General features: G+C 65.4%; 2 protein-coding genes and 1 long non-coding RNA gene across 5 annotated transcripts; 2 read left to right on the top strand and 1 right to left on the bottom strand.

The window, feature by feature from the left end:
* Positions 1-1,362: 1,362 nt before the first annotated feature.
* Positions 1,363-4,841, bottom strand: LOC122235037. The gene is made up of 2 exons (XR_006213120.1): positions 4,277-4,841; positions 1,363-1,885 (listed from the first exon to the last, which is right to left on the bottom strand). It is a non-coding gene; the product is annotated as an uncharacterized LOC122235037 (long non-coding RNA).
* LOC122235036 (secreted Ly-6/uPAR domain-containing protein 2-like) lies at positions 3,441-9,572 on the top strand. 3 transcript variants are annotated; one of them, XM_042973374.1, is made up of 3 exons: positions 3,441-3,531; positions 8,930-9,028; positions 9,259-9,572. In XM_042973374.1, exons 1-3 carry the CDS (start codon positions 3,480-3,482, stop codon positions 9,393-9,395), a joined length of 288 nt encoding a protein of 95 aa, XP_042829308.1. In that variant the 5' UTR covers positions 3,441-3,479; the 3' UTR covers positions 9,396-9,572. The 3 variants fall into 3 exon arrangements, with proteins under 3 accessions (XP_042829308.1, XP_042829307.1, XP_042829306.1); XM_042973373.1 differs by lacking the exon at positions 3,441-3,531 and adding an exon at positions 7,187-7,205; XM_042973372.1 differs by lacking the exon at positions 3,441-3,531 and having other exon boundaries at positions 8,199-9,028.
* Positions 9,573-14,333: 4,761 nt separating this feature from the next.
* LOC122235122 (ly6/PLAUR domain-containing protein 2-like) lies at positions 14,334-16,259 on the top strand. Its single transcript, XM_042973576.1, has 3 exons — positions 14,334-14,481; positions 15,449-15,568; positions 15,997-16,259. Exons 1-3 carry the CDS (start codon positions 14,421-14,423, stop codon positions 16,200-16,202), a joined length of 387 nt encoding a protein of 128 aa, XP_042829510.1. The 5' UTR covers positions 14,334-14,420; the 3' UTR covers positions 16,203-16,259.
* Positions 16,260-23,031: the final 6,772 nt, after the last annotated feature.

Here is a 23,031-nt window from a genome sequence, read left to right as displayed (position 1 = left end):
GCTCAGCATCTCTGGAGGGGCCCAGGAGTCCCTTCAAAGCTGGCTGGGCTCAAGTTGGCAGCATTACAACAAATGCCTGTGTGGTGGGACAGTCCCCGGGACTCGGAATGTGGTAGGACAGTCCCCGGGACTCAGAAGCCCTTGCCCCGAAACATGGCCCTGATCGGGGAGCCTGTGCTAGAGATTCAGCCTGGAGAGCTCCAAGCTGTGATTCCAGATCTCAAGGGATCAGGATACCCTAGGAGAGCCTGGGCCAGCCCGGGTAGGGGTCCTCAGGCCGACCTGGTTGGACCTCCCAGAAGGTCTGGGAAGATGGGTCTCATCCTGGGCCAAGAGGCAGGAAGGAGCTGTACCCCAAGGAGTGTGAGGTCAAGAGCTCAGCCCCCACAGGAGACTTGGGTGTCTCCTCCCCCCGAGGACCGATCCTGTGTGAGCCCTTCCCTGGGGAGGCTGGGAGTAAGCCAGACCCCCGCCCTGAGCTCCCACAGATCCAACGAACCCCCGGGAGTGGTCAGCCTCCTGGAAGTGACAGCACTGCCCCCACAGAGCTGGCTGGACGGCCAGCACAGGCCTCTGGATGTGGAAGGGGTGGACATGGGCCTCCAGCCCTAGCCAGCCTTGACCTCCTGACTCAGTGGGAGAGGCTTGGGAGCCGTCGTTAAATCGCTTGTGTAAGACCTTCGTCCTGGGCCAGCTGGCATCGTAGGCCAGAGCTGGGAGGGGCACGGGATCAGTCCTCCCTCCTCCATCACAGGGGGGATGAAGTTAGAGCCTCGCGTGTCCCCCTGTGGGCTCCGGGGTCACTGCGAGCAGGGATCCAGCGAGCTGGGCTTGCCATGGTAAGGGGGTGCCCACACCTGCCCTCTGCACCCCTCTGCCCGTGCTCCACCGTGACCTGGTCCAAGGCCAACACCCACAACATTGCACCAGGTCCCCCAGGACCGTGCCACCCCCTCCACCCCCACAGACAGGGCTCTGCCTGGCCCGGATGTCTCTGAAACCCAGCACAGAGCCCCCGGAAGGCCCTCAACCAATACTGGGCCAGGCCCCCAGTGGGAAATGCCAGTGGGGATGTCGCCAACGAGCATATGGTAACCCACATCTGTCTGGTTTCCCTGTGGTCGTGGCTCTGAGCACTCCACGACCACCCTGCAAGGTGGAAGCCATTATCGTGCCCCCTTTGCAGGTGAGGAAACTGAGGCACGGAGCAATGATGTGGCAGCCCGCCCGGTAGGCTGGCTGGCCACCTCGCCCGACCCCCACAGGCCTGCCCCACTGCGCACTGTCTTCTCCCAGCAGCTGGGAGCTTGAGAGGGCGAAGCCCAGGAGGTGGGTTTGTAAACGGAAAACAATCTTAGCCTGTGAAGTAATTACAAGAGCTTAGGGTCAGGAAAGCTTCGCAGGAGAAAAGTGGAACCAGAGATCTGAGAAGCCGTGAGGACCAGCGGCAGGGCGACCGGCCCGCCGTCTGTGTCCCGGGCCGTGGGCTGGTGTCGCCGACGGGGAGAGCGCAGGGGCGCCAACGTGACTCCAGGATCCTTCCGACAGAATCGAGCACCCCCTGGATGTGAATAGATGCTCGGGCTCCTCAGAGGTCTTTGTGGCGTCTCAAAGCGGCCTGGGGGTCCCTCGTGCTGGCTGTGCTGTGCCCCCTCCTGTGGCTGTTTTGTGCCTTGTCCTGGGGCACAGCTGAGAAGCTGGGGCTGTGGGCGCCCCCCCTAGAGACGCCGGCCCTGCGCGGAGAGAAGGCGTCAGGAAGGAGTGCGACCAGGGCTGAGGTGCCCTGCTGGGCGGGGGGCAGGGGGCGGCACCAACCGCGTCGTCATCCCCTTTACAGCGGCTGGTTTGTTCCACGAGCGTGTATGTTGTTCTTGCTTCTAAACCTCTGGAAAGGGTACAAAGAAAGGGAGAGGCCTCTTTCTGCCTCGCGCCCTCTCTGCGTTTTGTTAGCCCCCACCACTGAACTTGCCGGGAGTTCCCCGTTCACATCTCGGAGCCTCCGTTGTCTCACTGATAAAATGGGAACGACCGTCCCCGCCGAGCTGAGGCCTCGTGGGGGTTAACGAGGCTGTGGGTGTAAGTGACCGGCACACAGGAGGCCTCAGACGGACAGACGGATGGACTGACGGGCGGCCTCCCTTCCCTTCGTCACACTTCCCCGGGCCGTGTCCCTGTCGGACGCTAATGCTGACTCCTAGCCCTGACCTGGACCCTGACCCTGACCCTGACCGGCACAAGCATCCGCCTTCACCCCGGAGCTCCCTCCTCTGCTTACACTCTGCACCTGAGGGGTCCGCTCCGTATCTCACGGAGTGAATAAATGGGTGAATAAATGTGTCTGCCCTGCTCTCTGTCCTCACCGGCCACCTTGGTCTGAGCTCAGGTCCACCTTTTGGGTCTGGCATGGCTGGTGACGCCGGCTCTGTCTGTCCCAGACTCCTGTTCGCCCTGGCTCATCCAGTCGACGTCGGAGCCCGGACGGGCGCAGGCAAGGGGACGACCCGCGGGAGGGGACCAAGCAGGACGGGAAGGAGGCGGGCCCACCAACTCACCCAGCCCACCCTTTGAGAGGGGCCCCCAGAGAACGCTGGTGGGGGGAGGCGGGACCCCAGGAACCCACCTAGCACCCCAGTCTTCTGGCTCCTTCTCCAGCCCTCCAACCCCCAGCCCTAAGGAGCCCACCAGCTAGAGGGGTGGACAGAAGCCACTCGGGAGCCAGAGCAGACGCACGGGGATCCCCGGACGGTGGGGCCGGCTCCCCACGGACAGCCACCTGCACTGCCCCCGTGGTGCCCCAGCCCCGACAGCTCTTAGCAGAGCGGTGTGGCTCGTGGGTCACCCTGGCATGTCTGGCTGCTGTCGGGTGTCACCCATCACGGGACCCTTTCAAATACCTTTCTGCTCTCCCCCCACCGCGGGGGAAAACAGCCGCAGGTCTTGGGCCCTGAGGCGTGACCACGGCAGCGAACGCGAGCCCTCAGCACTCTAGCCAGGCGGGCGGCTCCCAGCTGCCACTCGTGGACAGAGGCCCACCGGACAGGCGGCCGGCTGAGGAGGCACATACTCCGGCCCTTCGGAGGGAAGCTGGTCACCTGACACCCCGGGGGCAGCGCTGGTCAGGGCTCCGGCCGGGCCCGCCTCGGCTTCCTCGGCGTGTCTAGGGGGAGGGGTGACCCTCCCGCGGGACACGAGAGGCCGCGTGCTGCCTGTGCCTCCTTGCTGGGTGGGCTGGCGTGATCCCCGCCCTACGACCCGGATTATCCTACCTGGTGGACAGGGAAGGGTTTATGCGGTAAACTGGGCTCGCCCTCCAGCCTGGGGGCCGGGTGGCCCAGCGCCGCGTGGGCCCCAGCCTGGCTCCGTGGCTGAGTCAGCTGGCAGGCGAGTCAGACGGCGGAGCCCGGCTGGTGCAGGGTGGGAGCGGCAGGTATAAGATCGCAGCCTGGCTGCCCGGGGCACCAGCCTCTCTCCGGGACACCATGCGGCTGCTCCTCGGGCTCCTGCTGGCTGCCGCCCTGAGCCTGCAGCTGGGTGAGTCCCGGGTGCCGCCTCCACCCCCCACCATTGCTCTAAGCCGGTCCCCCAGCCTCAGCCACCACCGAGCCCCGGGCCGTGGCTTCCTACCTCGGAGGACCCCGGTTCCTGCCCCCTTGACCCCCTTTTCTGGGGCACTGGCCCCGCCCCACCAGCCAGCTCCTACCCTCTGCCCGTGGGCAGCACCCGGTAGTTCCCCCGGCCCCTTCCTGGACCCACAGGCCCATCAGCCGAGCCCCGGGCGCTGTCCTTGTGCCCTGTAAGAACTGCCCGCCTCTCTGTGCCCTGCCCCGGCTCGACACCCCTCCCCCGCCGACCTCCCCCACAGGCCTCTCCAACTCAGCAGCGATCCCCCCACACTGAGTCTGACGGCCCTCCTCCCTGGCCGGCCCACCCTCTCGGGGCCCCCTCCTAAGTCCCTCCTGCTGGGACCCCGGCCTCTGCTCCCTCGCTCTGGCTTCCACCTGGGTCCAGTCACCTCACTCGGGCCATTTCCGCACTCGGCTGTGCCCACCTCCGCCACCGCTGGCCCCGGCTGGTCGGCTCCAGGCCCTTCGGACCGGATGCCTGCCTCAGGGCTCCTTGGGGACATCTCCCTCAAATGGGGCCGCGCGCACCCGGCCTCATCATCTTTCCTCCCGCCCGAGGTGGATGGCACCTCCGCTCACCCACCCAGATGCCCGAACGAACCCTGCTGGGCCCCTGACCCAACCCCGACCGGCCCCCGGCCCCCAGCCCTCACCTGGCCAGGCCTCTGTTTCCACATCTGGGCTGGCACCCTCCTCGCGGCCATGGCCCTAAATGAGATGGACAGAGGGAGTGTCCGGACAGCCCCTGGCATGGGCATAGGGCTCCACCCACCGCCCTCTGGGGTCTGCCAGTGTCTCCAACTGCTGGGACCCTCCCGACCGTGCCCGGGCCCTGTGCAAGCCCTCTGTCCGGCGGGGAACGTATGTGAGGCTCGGGGCCCGGGTCTCACGATGACCCCTAAGAACTGCTCCTGGGTCACCAGTGCCGACGGACAGGGGTTTGGGGACCTGAGCTCAACACGGGGAAAGTCTTTGTCACCGCCGGGACTAGGTCACGGGGTGGGGGGGGGTGTCATGTGGCATCTGGGAGGGGCCACCCACAGGCCCCTCCTCCCTCCCCTGGCTTAGCCCAGGTCCAGTGGGTCACAGGAGCCCCACAGGCCACATCATCGTCGGCGCCCTCTCCCTGCTACCCCTGGGAAGTGCACTCCCCCCAGTCCGCACGCCAGTCCCGGTTTAGAGCCAACAGGGGCAGAGTGGGAGGTGTCCTGCCTGCGGCACCGGCACCGATCGGGAGACGACCGACGCCGGCCCCCGGCAGCCTGCACCCTTAGCCACCCTTCCCCCTCCCTCCGCCCTCCCTTCCCCCTTCCTTCCTCCCCTCCTTCCTCCCTCCCTTCCCTCCCTCCCTCCTTCCTTCCTCCTTCTTTCCTTCCTCCCTCCCTCCCTTCACCTTCCTTTCTTCCTTCCTTCCCTCCTTGCCTCCTTCCTTCCTTTCCTCCTTCCTTCCTCCCTCCCTTCCTTCTTTCCTTTCTCCCCTCCTTCCTTCCTTCCTTCCTTCATTCCCTCCTTCCTTCCTCCCTCCCTCCCTTCACCTTCCTTCCTTCCTTCCTTCCTTCCCTCCTTGCCTCCTTCTTCCCTTCCCTCCTTCCTTCCTCCCCTCCTTCCTTCCTCCCTCCCTCCCTCCCTCCCTTCCTTCCTCCCTCCTTCCTCCCTTCCTTCCTTCCTTCCCTCCTTGCCTCCTTCCTCCCTTCCCTCCATCCCTCCTCCCCTCCTTCCTTCCTACCTCCCTCCCTCCCTCCCTCACTTCCTTCCTTCCTCCCTCCTTCCTTCCTTCCTCCCTCCCTCCTTTCACCTTCCTTCCTTCCTTCCCTCCTTCCTTCATTCCCTCCTTCCTCCCTCCCTCCCTCCCTTCACCTTCCTTCCTTCCTTCCTTCCTTCCTTCCTTCCTTCCCTCCTTGCCTCCTTCCTCCCTTCCCTCCATCCCTCCTCCCCTCCTTCCTTCCTACCTCCCTCCCTCCCTCCCTCCCTCACTTCCTTCCTTCCTCCCTCCTTCCTTCCTTCCTCCCTCCCTCCTTTCACCTTCCTTCCTTCCTTCCCTCCTTCCTTCATTCCCTCCTTCCTCCCTCCCTCCCTCACTTCCTTCCTCCCTCCTTCCTTTCTCCCTCCCTTCCTTCTTCCCTTCCTCCCTTCCTTCTTCCCTTCCTCCCTTCCTTCCCTCCTCCCTTCCTTCTCCCCTTCACTCCTTCCTTCTTTCTGTCTTCCCTCCCTCTCTCCCTTCCTCCCTTCCTTCCCTCCTTCCTCCCTTCCCTCCTTCCTCCCTCCCTTCTTTCTTTCCTTTCTCCCCTCCTTCCTTCCTTCCCTCCTTCCTTCATTCACTCCTTCCTCCCTCCCTCCCTCCCTTCACCTTCCTTCCTTCCTTCCTTCCTCCCTTCCCTCCTTGCCTCCTCCCGCTCTTCCCTCCTTCCTTCCTCCCGTCCTTCCTTCCTCCCTCCCTCCCTCACTTCCTTCTTTCCTCCCTCCTTCCTTTCTCCCTCCCTTCCTTCTTCCCTTCCTCCCTTCCTTCTTCCCTTCCTCCCTTCCTTCCCTCCTCCCTTCCTTCTCCCCTTTCCTCCTTTCTTCCTTCTGTCTTCCCTCCCTCTCTCCCTCCCTCCCTTCCTTCCCTCCTTCCTCCCTTCCCTCCTTCTTCCTTCCCTCCTTCCTCCCTTCCTTCCTTCCTTCCCTCCTGCTTTCCTTCCCTCCTCCCTCCCTCCCTCCCTCTCTCCCTTCCCTCCTTCCTTCCTTCCTTCCTCCCTCCCTTCCCTCCTTCCTCCCTTCCTTCTTTCCTCCCTCTCTCCCTTCCTTCCTTCCTTCCTTCCTTCCTCCCTCCCTTCCTTCCCTCCTTCCTCCCTCCCTTCCTTCCTTCCTTTTTCCTCCCTCCCTTCCTTCCTCCCTCTCTCCCTTCCCTCCTTCCTTCCTCCCTTCCTTCCCTCCTTCCTTCCTTCCTCCCCTCCTTCCTTCCTTCTTTCCCTCCTCCCTTTCTTCCCTCCTTCCTCCCTCCCTCCCTCCCTTCCTTCTTTCCTTCCTTCCCTCCTTCCCTCCTCCCTTTCTTCCCTCCTTCCCTCCTTCCTTCCTCCCTCCCTTCCTCCATTCTTCCTTCCTCCCTTCTTCCTTCCTTCCTTCCCTCCCCCCTTTCTTCCCTCCCTCCTTTCCTCCCTCCCTTCCTTCCTTCCCTCCTCCCTTTCTTCTGTCCTTCCCTCCTTCCTTCCTCCCTCCTTCCTTCCTTCCTTCCTTCCCTCCTTCCTTCCTTTCCTCCCCCCTTTCTTCCCTCCTTCCTTCCTTCCTTCCTTCCCTCCTCTCTTTCTTCCCTCCTTCCCTCCTTCCTCCCTCCTTTCCTCCCTTCCTTCCTTCCTTCCTTCCTTTCCTTTCCTTTTTCCTTCTTTCCCTCCCTCCACAAAGTTCTCCTCAGTCCCACTAGGTACAGAGGAGGGGTGCTATGTGAGGGATGCTCTGGGTCGGAAGAGTGGGCAAAATGCCCCGCCCGTGTCCATCACGTCGGAGGCAGCGGGGATGGGGAGCCAGCCCTGAGTGAGACCACGTGGGGGCAGGGACCCCATCACAGGCTGGGGCAGAGGCGTCAGCAGATCGTGCTGGGCATGTCAGGTGAGGAGCCATCAACTCTGCCCGGAACCGCAGGAGGCCTCCCTAGCGGAGTGGCAAATGAGCTGGGCCTGTTTTGCCCGGAGAGCAGAAGGCACAGCATGGGCAGCGCAGGGAGGCATCTGGGGGCGGGGGGTGAGCAGAGGAGAGCAGGAGGCAGGAACTGCTTCTCTCTCGCTGACGCCCTGGAGACCCAGACTGCCCGGGTCTGCCGGGTGACACTCCCCTGTCTGTCCACTAGGTGGCGGCGTATGCAACGTACCACGCCGTCCTCAGGCCTGATGTGAGGGTGGCTTCAAGCAGCTTTGCTGGGCTTTGTGACGGGAACCGTCACCTCTCCTGGTCACATGTGGGGTCTCGGATTGCTCTGTGGGGCTGGCGGGCGAGTCTAGGCTGACTAGACCACCGCCACGGTGGACACGTCCTGTCTCCACCTCCGGCTCTGTGGCTCTGGGAGGGCGCCGCAGAGGGAGCAGAGGGTGAGGCCGGGAGGGGGCCGGGACCCCCTGCCCAGGTGTGCGTGCGAGTGCCCGTGCGTATGTGGTTTGGCTCAAGTGTGCCGTGCACCATCACGGTCAAGGACCCGGGCCTGAAAGTGTGCCGACCCGGGGCAGAGCCAGGGCGATTGGGGGTGGGGGTGGGGGGGCGAGGCCAGAAGGGCTGACCAGGGAGTGAGGGGGGCGGTGAGCGTGTTGTCCTGTACTCTGGTGCGAGCGTCCTGGGGCTCCGAGCCTGCACTCGGCGAGTGGGGGCAGTGCGGGCCTTGCGGCTCGCCCCGCTGGCCCTGCGTTTGTGCCCAGACGAGCGGGCAGCCAGGGCAGGGCCCGGCGCGTGGCTCGACCTCCTGCACAGAAGCTCAGGAACCAGAGAAGGACAGGCGGGGAAGGGGGGGACGGGAAGTGTGGGGAGGAGGGGGACAGAAGGACAGACAGCCAGGCAGACAGAGCGGCTGTGGGGCCCCGAGCAGTGCCCACGTGGGAGGGCAGAGGGCAGACATTTATGGAGTGAACTCAGTGTTCCAGAAGAATCTGTGATGTCCTCACAGAACGGGACACGGAACAGAGCCGTGCTGGCCTCCCTCCCACCTCCCTCCGGCCCTTCACTGCCCAGCACACCTGACACCCTTGGTCCCCACTCCCCACGGAGGCCGGCAAGGCCCCGTCACTTTAGCCACCTGAACTAAGGTGCCGGTGGGCCTAAGGGGGCCTGCTCAGGCCCCCCCCCCCGAGGTGAAAATGGGCACGGTCGTGTCTTGGGGAGCCCTCACCACTTTCCCTCCATCCCAAACTCCCCAACTCTCAACTCCCTCAGGGTGTGGCCCTGCTCCGCTCCCCTGGGATGTCACAGAGCAAGCCCAGAGGACCCCATCCTGCCCCCACCCCGGGCCAGCGCTCTCCTGGCTGGGGGACTCAGAAGAGCGGCCTCCAGTCGTAGCACCCGTCCAGTCGTGGTCCCAGGCCTGGCCCCCGCTTCCCGTGAAGAGCGCGGTCCCACAGGCTGGAGCCTTGGGACCTTGCCCGGCCCTGGGCTGAGGCTTCGTACATGGCGACCTTCCCCCACCCCCCCATCTGGGAGGTCTTGAGGGGTCGGCACCCCAGGATGCGGGGCTAGGGCCCCGAGAATGACGGTGGGGCACCGGGTGGGAGTAGCGGGTGCTATTAGGCAGGACTTGCCCACACCTGTGTCCCCGTCTGTCCATCCACCTGTCCCTCCGCCCGTGGCCGCAGCCCAAGCCTTGATGTGTCACCAGTGCAAGGACTTCGGAGGGTGCACCCGTGCATTCAGATGCCCACGGAACTCCAACTACTGCGTCACCATCGCCACCCGTGAGTGGGGCGCGTGTGGGGTGGGCCAGCCGTGGCCCCTTTGCCCAGAAGAGAGCCAGGCTCAGAGGGGGCGGAGCTGGTCCAGGCTCCCAGCAAGTCAGGAGCAGGGCGGGGGGAGCACCCCCTGGCCTCAGCCCCGGAGAGGGCCCGAGGGAGGGGGGCTGCGCTGGTGGCCGGTGGGGCAGGGGGCGCGCAGTGCAGAGGCTCAGGGAGCCTTCCGTCCATCCCAGGGGTCCCCTTAAGCCTCATCGACCTGCCTATGGTGACCAAGTCGTGCCAGACCAGCTGCCCCGACATCTCTACCCTGGGCCTCGGCCCCCACGTGTCCATCGTCTGCTGCCAGTTCAGCCTCTGCAACCAGGACTGAGCGCCCCTCCACCCGCAGCCGCTGCCCCTGCTCACAGAGCCCATGCCGCGCCCTGGCCCCCAGGCAGACCCTGTTCCCCCCGCAGCTGAGATGGGGCACCGGGGCCGGGGGCGCTCCAGGAGCATCCCGCCCGCGCAGGGGGGTCAGGGGACCCAAGGGTGGCACTGCGTGGGTCTGAGGAAGGGGGAGGGGCCCTTGGCAGGGGGCGGGGACTTTGGGGGAAGCAGGGGAGAGGATGGAAGGGACAGAGCAGCCGGGTGAGAGGGTCAGGCTGGAATCAGCCCCCACCACAGGTGCACACGCGCACACTAACCCACACCCCCACGTGCACACACACCCATACACACGCACGCACACAGACACACACACTGGCACACTTTTAATCATGGCTCCCACCAGCCTCGGGCCGCAAAGTGGAGCACGGTCCCCCTACCTCCCCCCGGGCTCACCGCCCGGCCCTTTCCTTGTTCCTACCCCGGCCACGTTCTCCCACGTTCTCGAGAAGACGTGGAAAAGCCGGTGCAGCGCGGCGACGGCGTCCTAGCAGAGCGAGCGACCCCACACGGAGGCGCAAGGAGGGCCCTCGGCACACGGGAGAGGCCCCTACGAGCCCCCAGGCGGGACTGACCGTGGCCACCACGGCGGTCACAGGCCGGAGGTGGGGAAGCTGACCCCGCGGGAGAAAACCACACTGGCTCCCGGCCTCCGCTCCCCTCCTATCGAGAGGCGGTCCCACTGAACCCGAGCTTGAAATGTCAAAAGAGCGATTGTTCACACGATAGACGGCTCAGCATAGAAAATCAAGACGCGTTCTTCGAGCAGTTACACGCGGTCACGACACGCCCCGCAACTCCATCCCCGGGGCACACACCCGGAGAGATGAACACTCACACGTTCACACCGCGCTCACGGCAGCGTCGTCACAAGAGCCAGACGGGGAAGCCGCGCCCAGCGCCTCAGCGGACGAGGGGACAGACAGACTGGACTCTCCAGGCGCGGGGATGTTTCCAGAGGCACCGCCAAGGCGGGGACGGGCCCCAGGGCTTCAGGCTGAGGGAAAGAGGCCGGATGCAAAAGACCACCTCCTCTGTGAGTCCATTTCCACAAAATGCCCACAGCAGGCCAGCCCGCGAGTAGGCCAGGAGGCGGGTGGGTCCCTTTTTGAGGTGAGGAAAGTCTTACACTGACGGGGGGCGGTTGCACAAATCTGGGAGCACACCGAAAACGCTTGCAGTGGGTGAATCGTGTGCCATCAGAAGCACGTGCGTTAAAAGCTCTTACAAATTAACAAGAGAAGGAGGATTTCTGAAATCGAACCAAGACTGAAAATCCAGACTGAGAAAGAGTCATGATTCCACACATATCTAAACAGAACGACACGAGGGGCTCCTGGGCGGCTCAGTCAGTCAAGCGTCCGACTTCAGCTCAGGTCATGATCTCGCGGTTCATGGGATCCAGCTCTGCGTCGGGCTCTGTGCTGACAGCTCGGAGCCTGGAGCCTGCTTCGGATTCTGTGTCTCCCTCTCTCTCTGCCCGTCCCCCGCTTGCCCTCTGTCTCTCTCTGTCTCTCAAAAATAAAGATTTTTAAAAAGTTTTAAAATTTAAAACAAAAAAAGAAAGGGACAACGTAAAAGCAAGTGGCACTTTAAATGCAGGGGAGAAACAGAAGCGGGAGGAGAGGGAAAGGCTGGAAGCCAGCCCCGTGCGCAAGTCGTGCAGGGTGCTCCCCGGGGCAAGTCGGCCGCGTGCATGAAACTCTAAGATGCCCCAAGAAAGTTGCTGAATGCTGGCCCCTGAAATGTCACCCAGAAGCCTGCGGACGGGAGGGAGTGCCCGCCCCCACAGAGCCACCGCCTCCCGTGGTTGGTTTAAGGCAGGTGCCCCAACGTGGGGGCCCGCCGAGGGCTGGGTAAGCACCCGATAAGACCTTCAGGCTTCCCGGGCAGGGGTTCTGAGTCTGGAGGTACAACTCACGTCTAACGGTTTTCGTCGGCGAGCGGATGGGTCATTCACCAATGCCTGCAATGGACAGTGGCCATTTGCCAGCTCTGCCCTCCTACGAATCTCCTGGAAGGGTCAGTGGTGACGGAGAGCGGGGAGAAGAGAGCCTGACTGGGGGGACAAGGAGCCCCGTGGCGTGGGGGGGACACGAAGGTTCCCAGCTCTGTGCCTCCGAGCACACGACCCACAGGGTGTGGCTGCAGTGGAAGGTCCCCGCCGCGGCGTGGACGCGTGCTGGTGCCTACCAGCACACGTGTGCCCACGCGTCAGGGCACCTCCCCAGGGGGCCTCAGGAGGGGCACGGCACCGAGGGTTCCGGGCCTGCCTTGGGGAGAACTGCACCCTGTGCGCTCCCTTCACGGTGCAGAAACATCGGCTTACAGGGGAACCGCTGAGCGGGAGCCTGGGCCAGGACACCCCTCTGCCTTCCTGGGGCCCGAAGACACTGCCCAGAGGAGGTCACCCGCAGGCAGGCCGGAGGGGAGGCCATGCCGCAGATGGGGCAACAGCAGAGGGGCCCTGACTCCGGTCACACGCTCACCCTGACCCCGGTCACGCTCTGAGCCCCAACTCTGGTCACACCCTGAGCCCTGACGCTGGTCACGCCCAGAACCCTGACCCCGGTCACACACCGGGCCCTGACCTGGAGGCTCCTGGTAGAACGGAGGGGTGGCTGGAGGCCTCTCGGCTGGCATCCTAGACAGAGCCCACCCAGAGCCTGCCCGGGTCACATCCCTCCCCGACCTAGGTGGACAGCTGACACTTCGCAGCCGGCTTCAGCCCGGCTGCCCAGGGATCAGGCGGAAACCGTGGGAGGAGCGAATACCGGGGGCCACGGGTGTGTTCGGGAGGGAGAGCACAGGCGGGGCCCTCGGGGGCCGAGGGGTTGGGCTGGTGTGGCTGCAGCAAAGGAACCGGGCTAGACCAGGAGGAGCCTAGGGTGTGTGCGGCCGGTGTCTAATCCGGTTAGCCACATCCAGCATCAGCGCCGAGCTGCAGCTGTGCGGTGTGGTGAAGTGTCAAATCAGACAAGCCCGGTCGCCGTCTCCGCTTCCCCCGCCCACGCTAGGTGACCCGCCCAGGGCAGCTCCCGCCAAGGCCGGGAGCCCCCGACCCTGTGTCCCGAGTACAGGCGGTGGTGGCGTGTGCCTGGAGGGCCGCAGCGAGGACGCTACGACCCAGCAGGTGAAGTGGCCCACACGCGCCCGGTGCTAAGGGTCACCGCGCGCCTCGTCCTCAGGCCCCGCCAGTCGCCGCCAGGGACACACAAGCGCCTCCAGCTCCCTGGAGCCGATCTCAAAGGAAGGTCCAGAGACCATAGAAAGGCGGTGGGGTGGGGGTGGGGGGAGTCCCCAGACAGAATTTCAACCACAGGAGAGCAGGGGGGAGGGGAGGGGAGGGAGAGGCGTCTCTGGCGGTAGGAAGAAGAGCAGGGGCAGAGCCTAGGAGGGACCAAGGTTTGGACCCTGTGGGAGAAGACGGACGAGGTGGGTGGGGTTGCAGCGTGGCCCCGGTGAGTCTGGGCACCACGGCCTCGACCGCCTGGCAAGAGGCCGAGGAACCTGTCGGCAACCCTCCCCACCCCACCCCAGCGTTCCCGTAGCTGCTGTGGGCTTGGTGGAGGGTGTGACGGGGTCCCAGGCGGAGTACATCCTGTGGAGCCTGACGTGCGGGCACCCTCGGGGGTGCACGTGTGCACGTGCGCACGCGCGTGAGTTTGCACGTATGCATATGTGTGCAAGTTTGCACGTGTGTGCGGGCTTCTGAGTGTGCATGTGTGTGCGCGCGAGAGTGCACACGAGTGTGGGCATGTGAGTGTGCACGGTGCATGTGAGTGTGCACGTGTGCGGGTTTGTGAGTGCATGTGTGTGTGCGCGAGGGTGCACACGAGTGTGTGTCTGGCACGCGTGTGTGCACGTGAGTGTGCACTGTGTATGTGAGCGTGCACGCGTGTGCGGGTTTGTGAGCGCATGTGTGCGCGTGCGAGAGTGCACACGAGTGCGTGTGCACGTGAGTGTGCACTGTGTGTGAGTGTGCACGCGTGTGCAGGTTTGTGAGTGCATGTGTGCGCGTGCGAGAGTGCACACGAGTGTGTGCGTGTGTGTGCACGTGAGTGTGCACTGTGTATTGAGTGTGCACGCGTGTGCGGGTTTGTGAGTGCATGTGTGCACGTGCGAGAGTGCACACGAGTGTGTGCGTGTGCATGTGTCTGGCACGCATGTGTGCATGTGAGTATACGGGAGGAGCAGTGGCTGGAGCCACACTCGAGTCCTGTCCCAGCCTTGGGCAAGGCCCTTCCCATCAACTTCCTGACCTGCGCTGGGGCCCCGTGAGCCCTGCCCGAGGGGCAGACCCTTTGGCCCCATTAGAGATCAAGGTGTGCCCGCCCCTCCCGTGGACACCGGGATTAGCGTCCCCAAGGCGACCCTGGCCCTTTCCCACCTCCAACCTCCGTCCAGGCCCTTTCTGTTGACCCGGCACCTTCCTGTCTTTGTCCCCTTAAGCCTCCGAGTACACTGTGGCTGGTTGTCCAGGCGGCAGTCCGCCCCCATCACTGTGCCCCACGAGGGGGCGTCCCGGGGCACCCTGGTAGCATTGGAACCCAGAGCCCCTAGACCCGGACTCGGCCCTGGAGATAGGCATGGGGACCCAAGGCGGAAAGGGTGCCAGGCAGAGGCAGGAACGGGGGAGGAAGGAGAAGATAGGGGGCCCAGGTAAGGGAGTCACAGGGAGGTGAGGCCCCCAAACGGCAGGGAGGGGTCATCAGGGGTAGGGAGGGGCCCCAGGCTGTGGGAGGCACAGGAGTGGGGAAGGGGACAGGGAGGGCGGGAGGAGTGGGGTGTCGGGTGGAGGCGGGAGGGGCCCCAGGGGGCGGGGGGTGGGTCTCCACGCCCCAGCCGCCCACAGGAAACCCAATCGCACTAATCTGCTCGGCTGACCGGTCGGGTGGCTGCGCCGGTGTCTGCTGTCCCCGCGGGCAGGCCGAGGGTGAGGGAGCAGTGGCTGCGGCGTGAGGACTGGACCATGAGGGGGGCACGGCCGGTGCTGCTGGTGCTGGTGCTGGCGGCCTGCAGCGGCGAGCTCGGTGAGGGGTGCGGGCAGAGGGGCCCGAGCAGAGGCGAGGCGGGGCGGGGAGGGGGGTGAGTGCAGGGGGAAGGGCAGGGCCCTCAGCCCAAGCGAGGGAGAGGTGGGTGCAGTACCAAAGGGCCTGCGCCCAGGGCTGGGACTGGCTGGGTGGGCTGGGGCGGCAGCAGAGGCCCCGGGTGCCAGCTGGGGACCTGCCTGTCACTGGGGGCCTCGGGCCGCAGAGGGCACCGTCAGAATCGTGCTCCCTGGTTCCGGGGCCACGGTGGAGGCGGGCCTTGGGAGGCGTCTTGGGAAGACCAGGAAGGCTCTGGGAGGTCGGAGAGACCAGCTAGGGGAGACACCCCAGCCCCTCGGGGCCCCCACACCCAACCAGGAAAGGAGCTGGGCGGAGGGGAAACTGAGGTCAACCTGAAGACACAGGGCCACACGGTGGGGGAGAGGGCCCTGCGGCCTCACTGGGCTGGGCGGCCAGGCCCAGCTGGGCTCCTGCGGTGGGACGGGACCCAGCAGAGGAGGGGAGGGCAGCACACCCGGGGGCCCCCCTGGCCTGACCTGCCTGGCCTCTGGGGCCATGGCTCTCCCCGCCTCTGCTAAGCCGATGCCTGTGGATGCACGCAGCCCGCACCCCTCCTCACTTGTTCCCGAGGCCCCACTGCACCCCTCGGTCGGGTGCTGCTCTCTGCTGATGAGGACCCCGAGGGGGTGTCCGGCCGCACCAAGGCCCTCCCTGACCCTGCAGGCCCCCCCTCAACGCCTCCAGAGCTGCCCGGTCCCCACCTCGGCCCGCCTCCCCTGGGAGTGCACCTTGTCCCCAACCTCCTGCCCAAACCTCCTGAATCCTCCCAGAGTTTCGGTGGGCGGGCACCCCCCGGGGGGCGTCATCCCCCTCAAACCCGGGCCTCCAGGACAGAGGGCTGGGGAGGCGCAGGGCCTGCCTGACGCGTCCTGTGCCGCTTCTCACCCAGTGGGGGCCCTGAGATGCTACACCTGTCACGAGCCCACCAGTGTGTCCAGCTGCGTCACCATCGCCACCTGCGGTGTCAACGAAACCATGTGCAAGACCACACTCTACTCCTTGGAGATAGGTCAGCGGGGGCTGGGCGGGGCAGGGCTGGGGTCCCAGGGTCAGAGCTGCCTCCCGGGTGTCACCCCTGGCCAGCTGTGGGGGCCCCGTGCACAGCGCGCAGCCACGGCCCCAGCCGTTTTGCAAAAAGGGCTTTTGGTGGAAGCCCTTCGCCGCCCCCCCCCGCCCCTGCTCCCCTCTTTCCTTTAACGGAAACGCGCCTTCAGCCTTGCTCGAGGCACCTGGAGAGGAACTGCCTCATCCAGCCGGGAATCCCCGTGTCAGCCGCTGCGTCCCTGGCACGTAGGACCCCCACGGTGGCGGAAGGAAAGAGGAGGGGGACTGAGGTGCAGCAGTGACCCCCACCCCCACCACCACCCCGGGGTCACGGGGCCAGGCCTGGGGGCCCTGGGGTTCGGGAGCTGACCGGGCCCCCAACGTGGCCCACAGTGTACCCCTTCCTGGGGGACTCCACGGTGACCAAGTCCTGCTCCAGCAAGTGCGTGCCCTCGGACGTGGACGGCATCGGCCAGACGCGGCCCGTGTCCTGCTGTAACAACGAGCTGTGCAACGTGGGCGGGGCGCCCGCCCTGGACGGCCGCCGCAGCCTGGCCTTCGTGCTGGCGCTCCTCCTGCTCTGGAGCTTTGGACCCTAGAGCCCTTCCCCCCCACACACCCCTGCAAGCCAGCCCCAACCGCTCTTGAAGAAGCACCACCCCTGCACCAAGCGTCCTGTGTCTGCTTTTGGGTGCCCTGCCCACGGGGGGCCGGGGGGCCTACAGCTGCGTCTCCGGCTCCGTCAGCCTCGTCCTGTGTCCCCCGCGGTCCCTCCCCAGCCCCTCCCCTCCCCTCCCGGTCGCCTCTGGGCTGTCTCTAGGGGCCTCCTCTCCACGTCCCATGACGTGGTAAGCGAGGACGGTCACTAGGCCTGTGACACCCACGCAAACCCTGTGGGGGAGGAGGCCTGACTGGGCTGGGGCAGAGAGGGGGACCCCGCAGGCAGGGCAGCACCTGCCTGCCAGGGCCGGGTCACCGGTGGCTTCTCGGAGGAGGGGCCCTCAAGGCCAGGCTTTGGATGACCGAGACATTGGTTGGGTAGAGGAGGGCAGGCCAGGCGGAAGGAAGCCCCGGGCAGGAAGAGTAACCTGGGATCGGGGATCCGTCCACGAAGCCCCCACCGCCCGCTCACCTGGCCCCCGGGCAGGGCCCTTCCCTGCCCGTGCTGACACGGTCCCCTATGTTGGGTGGCGGAGAGGGCCACCAGGCACGTTCTGCCTTCTCCGGGCTCGCCAGGCCCCGCTCCCTGGGTGCCCGGGGTGGCCCAACTCCAACGCGGAGGGGACCTTCATTCCACCGCGGCCTCGGGCCAGCCCAGAATCCTCCAGACATCTTCCCAGGAGTCACCTGTCCGGCAGGCCTCTGGCCCCAGGGACCCCCAGGCCTGCACCTGTGTTGGGACTCGATGCTCTCACGTACACACACACGTTTGTGCGCACACGTGCGGTCCTGGGGCACACATGGCAAGGGCCCCGTGCCTGAGGAAGGCAGGCCCCAGCACCCTCCCCCCCGCCCAGTGCTGACTTGCCCCCAGGGCCACCTGAGGGAGGTGAGAAGGGGAGGGGAGGGCCCTCAGTCACCCCGTTCCCCCGGCCTCTCCTGGGCCCCTGGTGAGCTGGCTCAGTCCTGGGAGGGGACACGGCACCAGCGTTCCGCCACGCTGAGATGGGGCCGGGAAGGCCCCCATCTAGTGTGCCAGCGCGCTCCCCGCGGGCCCGTGGCCCCGAGCCCAGAGAGCCCTCACAAGCAGCCATCACCCCTCCCGGGGCTTCCTGCTCTTGGATGGGGGACGGCAGCAGCCAGGACCTGAAGCAGTTCTGTCCGGGGGTGAAGGACACCCCGCGCCTCTGAGAGAGGAGACGCAGGGCCTGAAGGCCCCAGATCCCCAGGACCCCAGGACCCCCAGACCTCTGCTTCTTGTGACATGATGTGCAGTCTCAGGGGCTCTGTGGTCCTGAGCCAGCTCCTGGGGGACAGGACGCCCACAGCCCAGCAAGCCCCACCCAAGTGGCCAGCACAGACTGGCCACGTAGCATGACCACCACCCTCCAGAGAGCCCAGGCAGACTCCAGGAACAGCAGGGAACTCGGAGGTCAAGAACGGTCTCCCTTTGGGGGTTAACTCTGAGCTCAGACTTGGTCACGAAGGAGGCGCTGTCCACATCCATTCAACACACCCCTCACCTGGCTTTTCTCGCGTGTCTCACAAAAGCGAGGAGAGTGGTGGGGACTTGAGACTTACAGCCTGGGCTGAGACTCGATACACACACACACACACACACACACACACAGCCTTCCAGCCAAACACGGGAAAGCTGTGCGCCCCTGTCCTGGCTGTGCCCCTCCTCCCTCTCCCGCCTCTGCGGGCGGCAGAGCACCCTCTCTGCCGTCCACACCTCCCAGGCTTTCCCTGCCTGGGCAGGGGCTCTGCCATGCCACATCCACCACCACTCCCTCGTCTTTACGGCTGCCCTCGCGGCCGACGACGCTCCGCCTGGTTTACAGCTGAAAGAAAGGGGGTCAGAGGGGCTTATGGTCACGCAGGTGGAGCCGGGACCCACTCAGGCTGCCAGGCTCCACACCAGACACTCCCCGGCTCCTCTCGCAACATCCTGGGCGCGACTGTGGACCAAGCCCTGGGGAAGGGCTGCCCCTGCTGCTGCCTGTGCCTGCACCTGCCAAGTGTGGCCCAATTGATGGTTTGCAGCAACCGTGGTCTCTTCCTTCCCAAGTAACGCCCTCCCTTTGTTTCCTCGGTCCACAAGGCCAGCTCACGCCTGCCCTCGAAACTGCCCTGGGTCCTTGGGCCCATCCTACAAACAGGAATGCAAAGTCCAGCGGGGCAAGGGAGTCACCCCAAGGCCACACACGGAGTCAGCAGCAAATCCAAGACCAAAACCCAGGCCTCCTGAGTGCCAGGCAAAGCTCCTCCCAGCATGCTGTCCCTTCTGGAGACTGGGATGTGACTCCATACCCTACAGTAGGGCTCACCCACCCTCCACCACTCTGCCTGCTACACATTCACACTCCTTCATCTGCCGGGTACCCCCCCATCTACTCACCTCCTGCCTCCCCCCATCGCCCTCCCTCCACTCACGCACTGCCTTCTACCCATCCACTCCTTCAAACATCACCCACCCCCTTCACCCATTCACTAATCCGTCTACACATCCACCCACCCATCCATCTACCCACCCATCTACTCATCCATCCACCTACCTGCCCATTCACACATCCGTCTACACATCCACCCATCCATCCATCTACCCACCCATCTACTCATCCATCCATCTACCTGCCCATTCACACATCCGTCTACACATCCACCCATCCATCCATCTACCCTCCCATCTACTCACCCATCCATCCACCTGCCCATTCACTCATCCATCTACACATCCACCCATCCATCTACCCACCCATCTACTCATCCATCCATCCACCTGTCCATCCACTCATCCGTCTACACATCCACCCATCCATCTACCCACCCATCTACTCATCCATCCATCCACCTGTCCATCCACTCATCTGTCTACACATCCATCCATCCATCCATCCATCCACTCACTCAACCATCTACACATCCACCCACCCACCCACCTGTCTACCCAGCCATCTATTCACCCATCCCTCCACCTGTCCATCCATCCATTAGGTCCTCAGAGGACTGAGAAACCAGAGAGGCTGGAACACCAGGAAGACCTATGGACGAGGCAGCTCAGTGGGCCTTAGAGCATGTGGAAGATGTGGGGCTGGGATTGGGAGACCAGAGAGGGTGCCCGCCGAGAGGCCGAGCACAGGCAAAGGTGTGGGTACGGGAAGATTTGCGGTGGGGAGTGGGCAGTGAAGGAGGCTGGCAGGCCAAGGGGGGGCGGGGGCGCTGAGGGGTGGGCAGAGCCCTGCTGTCTGGGGCCTAAAACTGAGGGAAGCCCAGGCTAGGTCTAAAGGTCATTTGCAGGGAAGGGGCTGGCAGCGATTGAGGGCCCTCTCTGGAGCCCCACACCCATCAGCCTGGGAGGAGCCTGGGGGGCCCAGACCATCCGACCTGACACGGTCCCTACACCTTACCAGGCAGGCACTCACCCTCCTCTGCACGCGGCCTGACTCCCCACTCCCTCCGGACCTCTGGTCTGGTGGGCACCTACGCCAGGGAGAGGGACACCTGGGTGTGAAGGACGCTGGCCTTGGCCCTGGTTGGGCGTGACATACACCTGAGTCTGGGCCACAGGGGGCTCAGCACCTGTGTGGTGCTTGTGGGCCAGCACCAGGTGGCTAGAGCGAAGAGGGGTCCCGGTCCCCACGGCCTGTGAATGATTGGCCCGCCCACCCGCCGTGCCGCCTCCCACCTCCGCCCTGTCCCGCACCACCCTGCTGACTCACACGCTCCCGCCACCACCTGGCAGGAACCACAGAGAGGGCAGGGTATAAGTGCCCGCAGAGGCGGCCGCTCCCCGCTGCCGAGCACGGCAGATGGGGCGGATGGCCCGGTGCGGGGCTCTGCTCCAGCTTCTGCTGCTGCTTGCAGCCTCCTGCCTGCACGCTGGTGAGTGGATGCCTCCTCTGCGGGGAGGGGGGCCTCTGACACCCCCCACTGGGCTCCTCCCCCTCCCCCTAAATGAGCCTCCTGGATCCTAGAGCCTTCGCTCGGGACGGGCTTCGAAGCCCTACTCTCCAGGCGGGAAAACCAAGGCACAACAGAGGAATGCAGCGTTCCAGTCCACGGGTTGGAGCCCCGGGCCTTGCAGGGTCGCGGCGAGGCGGGCCGCGTCCCCCAACAGGGGTGGCGAGGGAGACACGCCAGGGGGCACGTGGGGTACGGCCCAGGGGTTAGACCATACGCGGCCTCCTCCAAGATGGGTCTCGAGGCCAGACGACGACGTCTGCCCCATCCCTCGCCCAGGTGAGGCCTTCAGATGCTTTACATGCGAGCAGCCCACGGCCATTCATTTATGCAAGAACGTTACTCGCTGCAAGCCGGAGGCCACGGCCTGTATGACCACGGTGGTGCTGATGGAGGCCGGTGAGTCTGGCCCACAACGGGCCGGGGGGGCCGCAGTGGTCACCTTCCCCCAGAAGGCCCTCAGGACTGGGGGTGGGGCCCCGAGGCGGAGCCCCCACGGCCTGCCTCTGTGGTGCCGCACGAGGGCGGCATCGGCCCCGGGGCCCCAGGCTCCCACCTCAGGGCTGGGACAGGAGCACGGACGGCTTCCAGGCCCAGCCATCACTTTGGGGGCCGCAGGGTCAAGGGCGTGGAGGTCGGGGCAGCCGGGGAGGGCACCGGGCCGTGGCGGAGCAGGCGCTGACACCTGCCCGCCCTGGCAGAGTACCCCTTCAACCAGATGCCCCTGGTGACCCGGTCCTGCTCCAACTCCTGCTTTGCCACCGACCCCGACAGCATGGGGAGCACCCGCGCCGTCTACTGCTGTTTCCGCGATCTGTGCAACTCCGTGCAGGTCACCAAGCTCGGTGTCAGGGCCCTGGCCCCGCTGGGGGCCCCACTCCTTCCCTGAAGGGCCTGCCACCACCAGAGGCCACCCGTAGCCGCACGCTTCCAGAAGCTTCCGGTTAATCATGGGACTCAAGGGGTGAGAGCCTTGCCAGGGGCCTCCCTGCCCGCTTGCAGAAAATAAACAAAGTCAGGGCAGAAATGACCTCTTTCCTTCCCGGGTGCCGAGAGCCCCCGGAGCTGGCCTCCGGGGGAGCTGAGCTGAGTCGGGCCCATTCTGGGCACCTGGCCCTTTTCTCATCCAGGGCCGTTTGGCCTCATTTCACAGAAGGGGAAACAGAGGCTTGGGAGGAGAAACGCATCCTGGGCCGGCCTTCCTGCAAACCAGTCCCACGGCCCCGGAGACCAGGACAGGCTCCCTAGCCCAAGGCAGATCTGTCCCCACCCCCAGAATCTCCCCCGAGACCCTGGGGGGCATCGCCCCCACCCCTGCCCCCTGGGTGGAAGGGAAGCTGAGGTCAAGGGTGGGTATGTCTCGCTCCACATGTCCGGCACGGGGGTGCTGCAGCCACAGCAGGGGACGCTGGGCAGAGGGCACAGGGGGGCACAGGCTGCCTGCCCCATCGGCCCAGGCCTTCCCAAGTGCACGTGGGATGCCTCTGGGCCAGCTGACGCCCACACACCTCCACGCGCTTCAGTCCCCCGCCCCCCGACATTGGGCGTACCATGACCTTGGCCCCGGGGGACAGCTGGAGTGAGAGACCATGCCCGTGGAGCACTGAAGACGTGCCAGCTCATCCCAGACACCCAGGGCCAGAGCTGGGCTCCCTGCCACGCCCCCAGCCAGCCAGCCGGGCAGCAGCAGCCTCGGCCGCCGCCGAACCTCAGACCCCTGCTTCCCCCTCCTGAGGCCTGCCCCCCACCCGCGGGCCACGGCCTGGCTCGGCAGCACTGTGCGGAGGTGGAGGCAGGAGACACGTCCAGTACACTGCACATCGGCAGCCTTGGGGCCTGAATGACCCCAGGGTGTCACTGCCCCTCTCCAGGCCCCAATTCCCCTCGCTGCCCTCTGGCTTGGGCACTTTCCAGACTCCGCATTATGGCCAGGCTTCCAGAGAGTCTCTACCAGGCCCAGGATTTGGAGGCAAGGGGCCCGGGCCCCTTGGGGACCACGGGGACAAAGTGAAACGTCACTACAGCCCTTTCTTGGCCTCAGCTTCCAGTGGGGCAGCAAGGATACGGCTTCTGAGCTCTTCAAGGTGCGGGGGGAGGGGGGGGGAGTGAGACTGCGCACCCGGCTCCACAGCCACCTCACCCCTAGAGGAAGCAGGTGGCTGGCCAGGCGCACCCGCGGGGTCTTCACACAGTGCCAGCCTGGCAAACAGAGGGCACCCCTGCCCCATCACCACCTAAGCACGGGGCTACCCTGCCCTCCCCTGGCGGGAGCTGCCAAGTGACCTGAGCCCAAGGAAAGCCCTTGCTCTGTCTGTAGCCCTGAGGACACCTGAGGTCAGATCTGCACATCCCTGCGTCCCGCCCCCCCACCCCCAGGAGCTGGGGAGGCCATAGGTGGGGCCCCGGGAGGGCTGGCCCTGGGGTGGCCGCACCAGCTGCCGACACTTGGGGCCTTAGGATTGAGGAGGTGGTGCGTGGGGTCACAAAGAACGCAGAAAGAGGAGAGATACCCCCCCAAGGTCACCTGGTTCCTAGGCGGGGAGGGTGGGGCAGCCCAAGCCCCACCTTGGCCAGCCCTGTGCCCTGGACGCGTGTCCCCTGGTCAGCAAGGACCCCTCTGTGGTCAGACCTTCTCCAAACAGAAAAAGCAAGAGGGAGCCTCCCCTCCCCTCTGCCCCCATCTGGCTGGGGTGTATCTCCCTCGAGCGGACAAAGAAACTACAGCGCCCCTGGGACACAGGGACGTCCGGCCCAGATGCCCCACCACCTTGAACACCTCACACAGACACACGGACCCGTCCTGCC

This window comes from Panthera tigris, chromosome F2, assembly GCF_018350195.1.
Source record: "Panthera tigris isolate Pti1 chromosome F2, P.tigris_Pti1_mat1.1, whole genome shotgun sequence".
NCBI classification, from domain to species: Eukaryota; Metazoa; Chordata; class Mammalia; order Carnivora; family Felidae; genus Panthera; species Panthera tigris.
The sequence above is the reverse complement of the archived record's forward strand: the minus strand, read 5'-3'. Positions and strand labels throughout refer to the sequence as shown.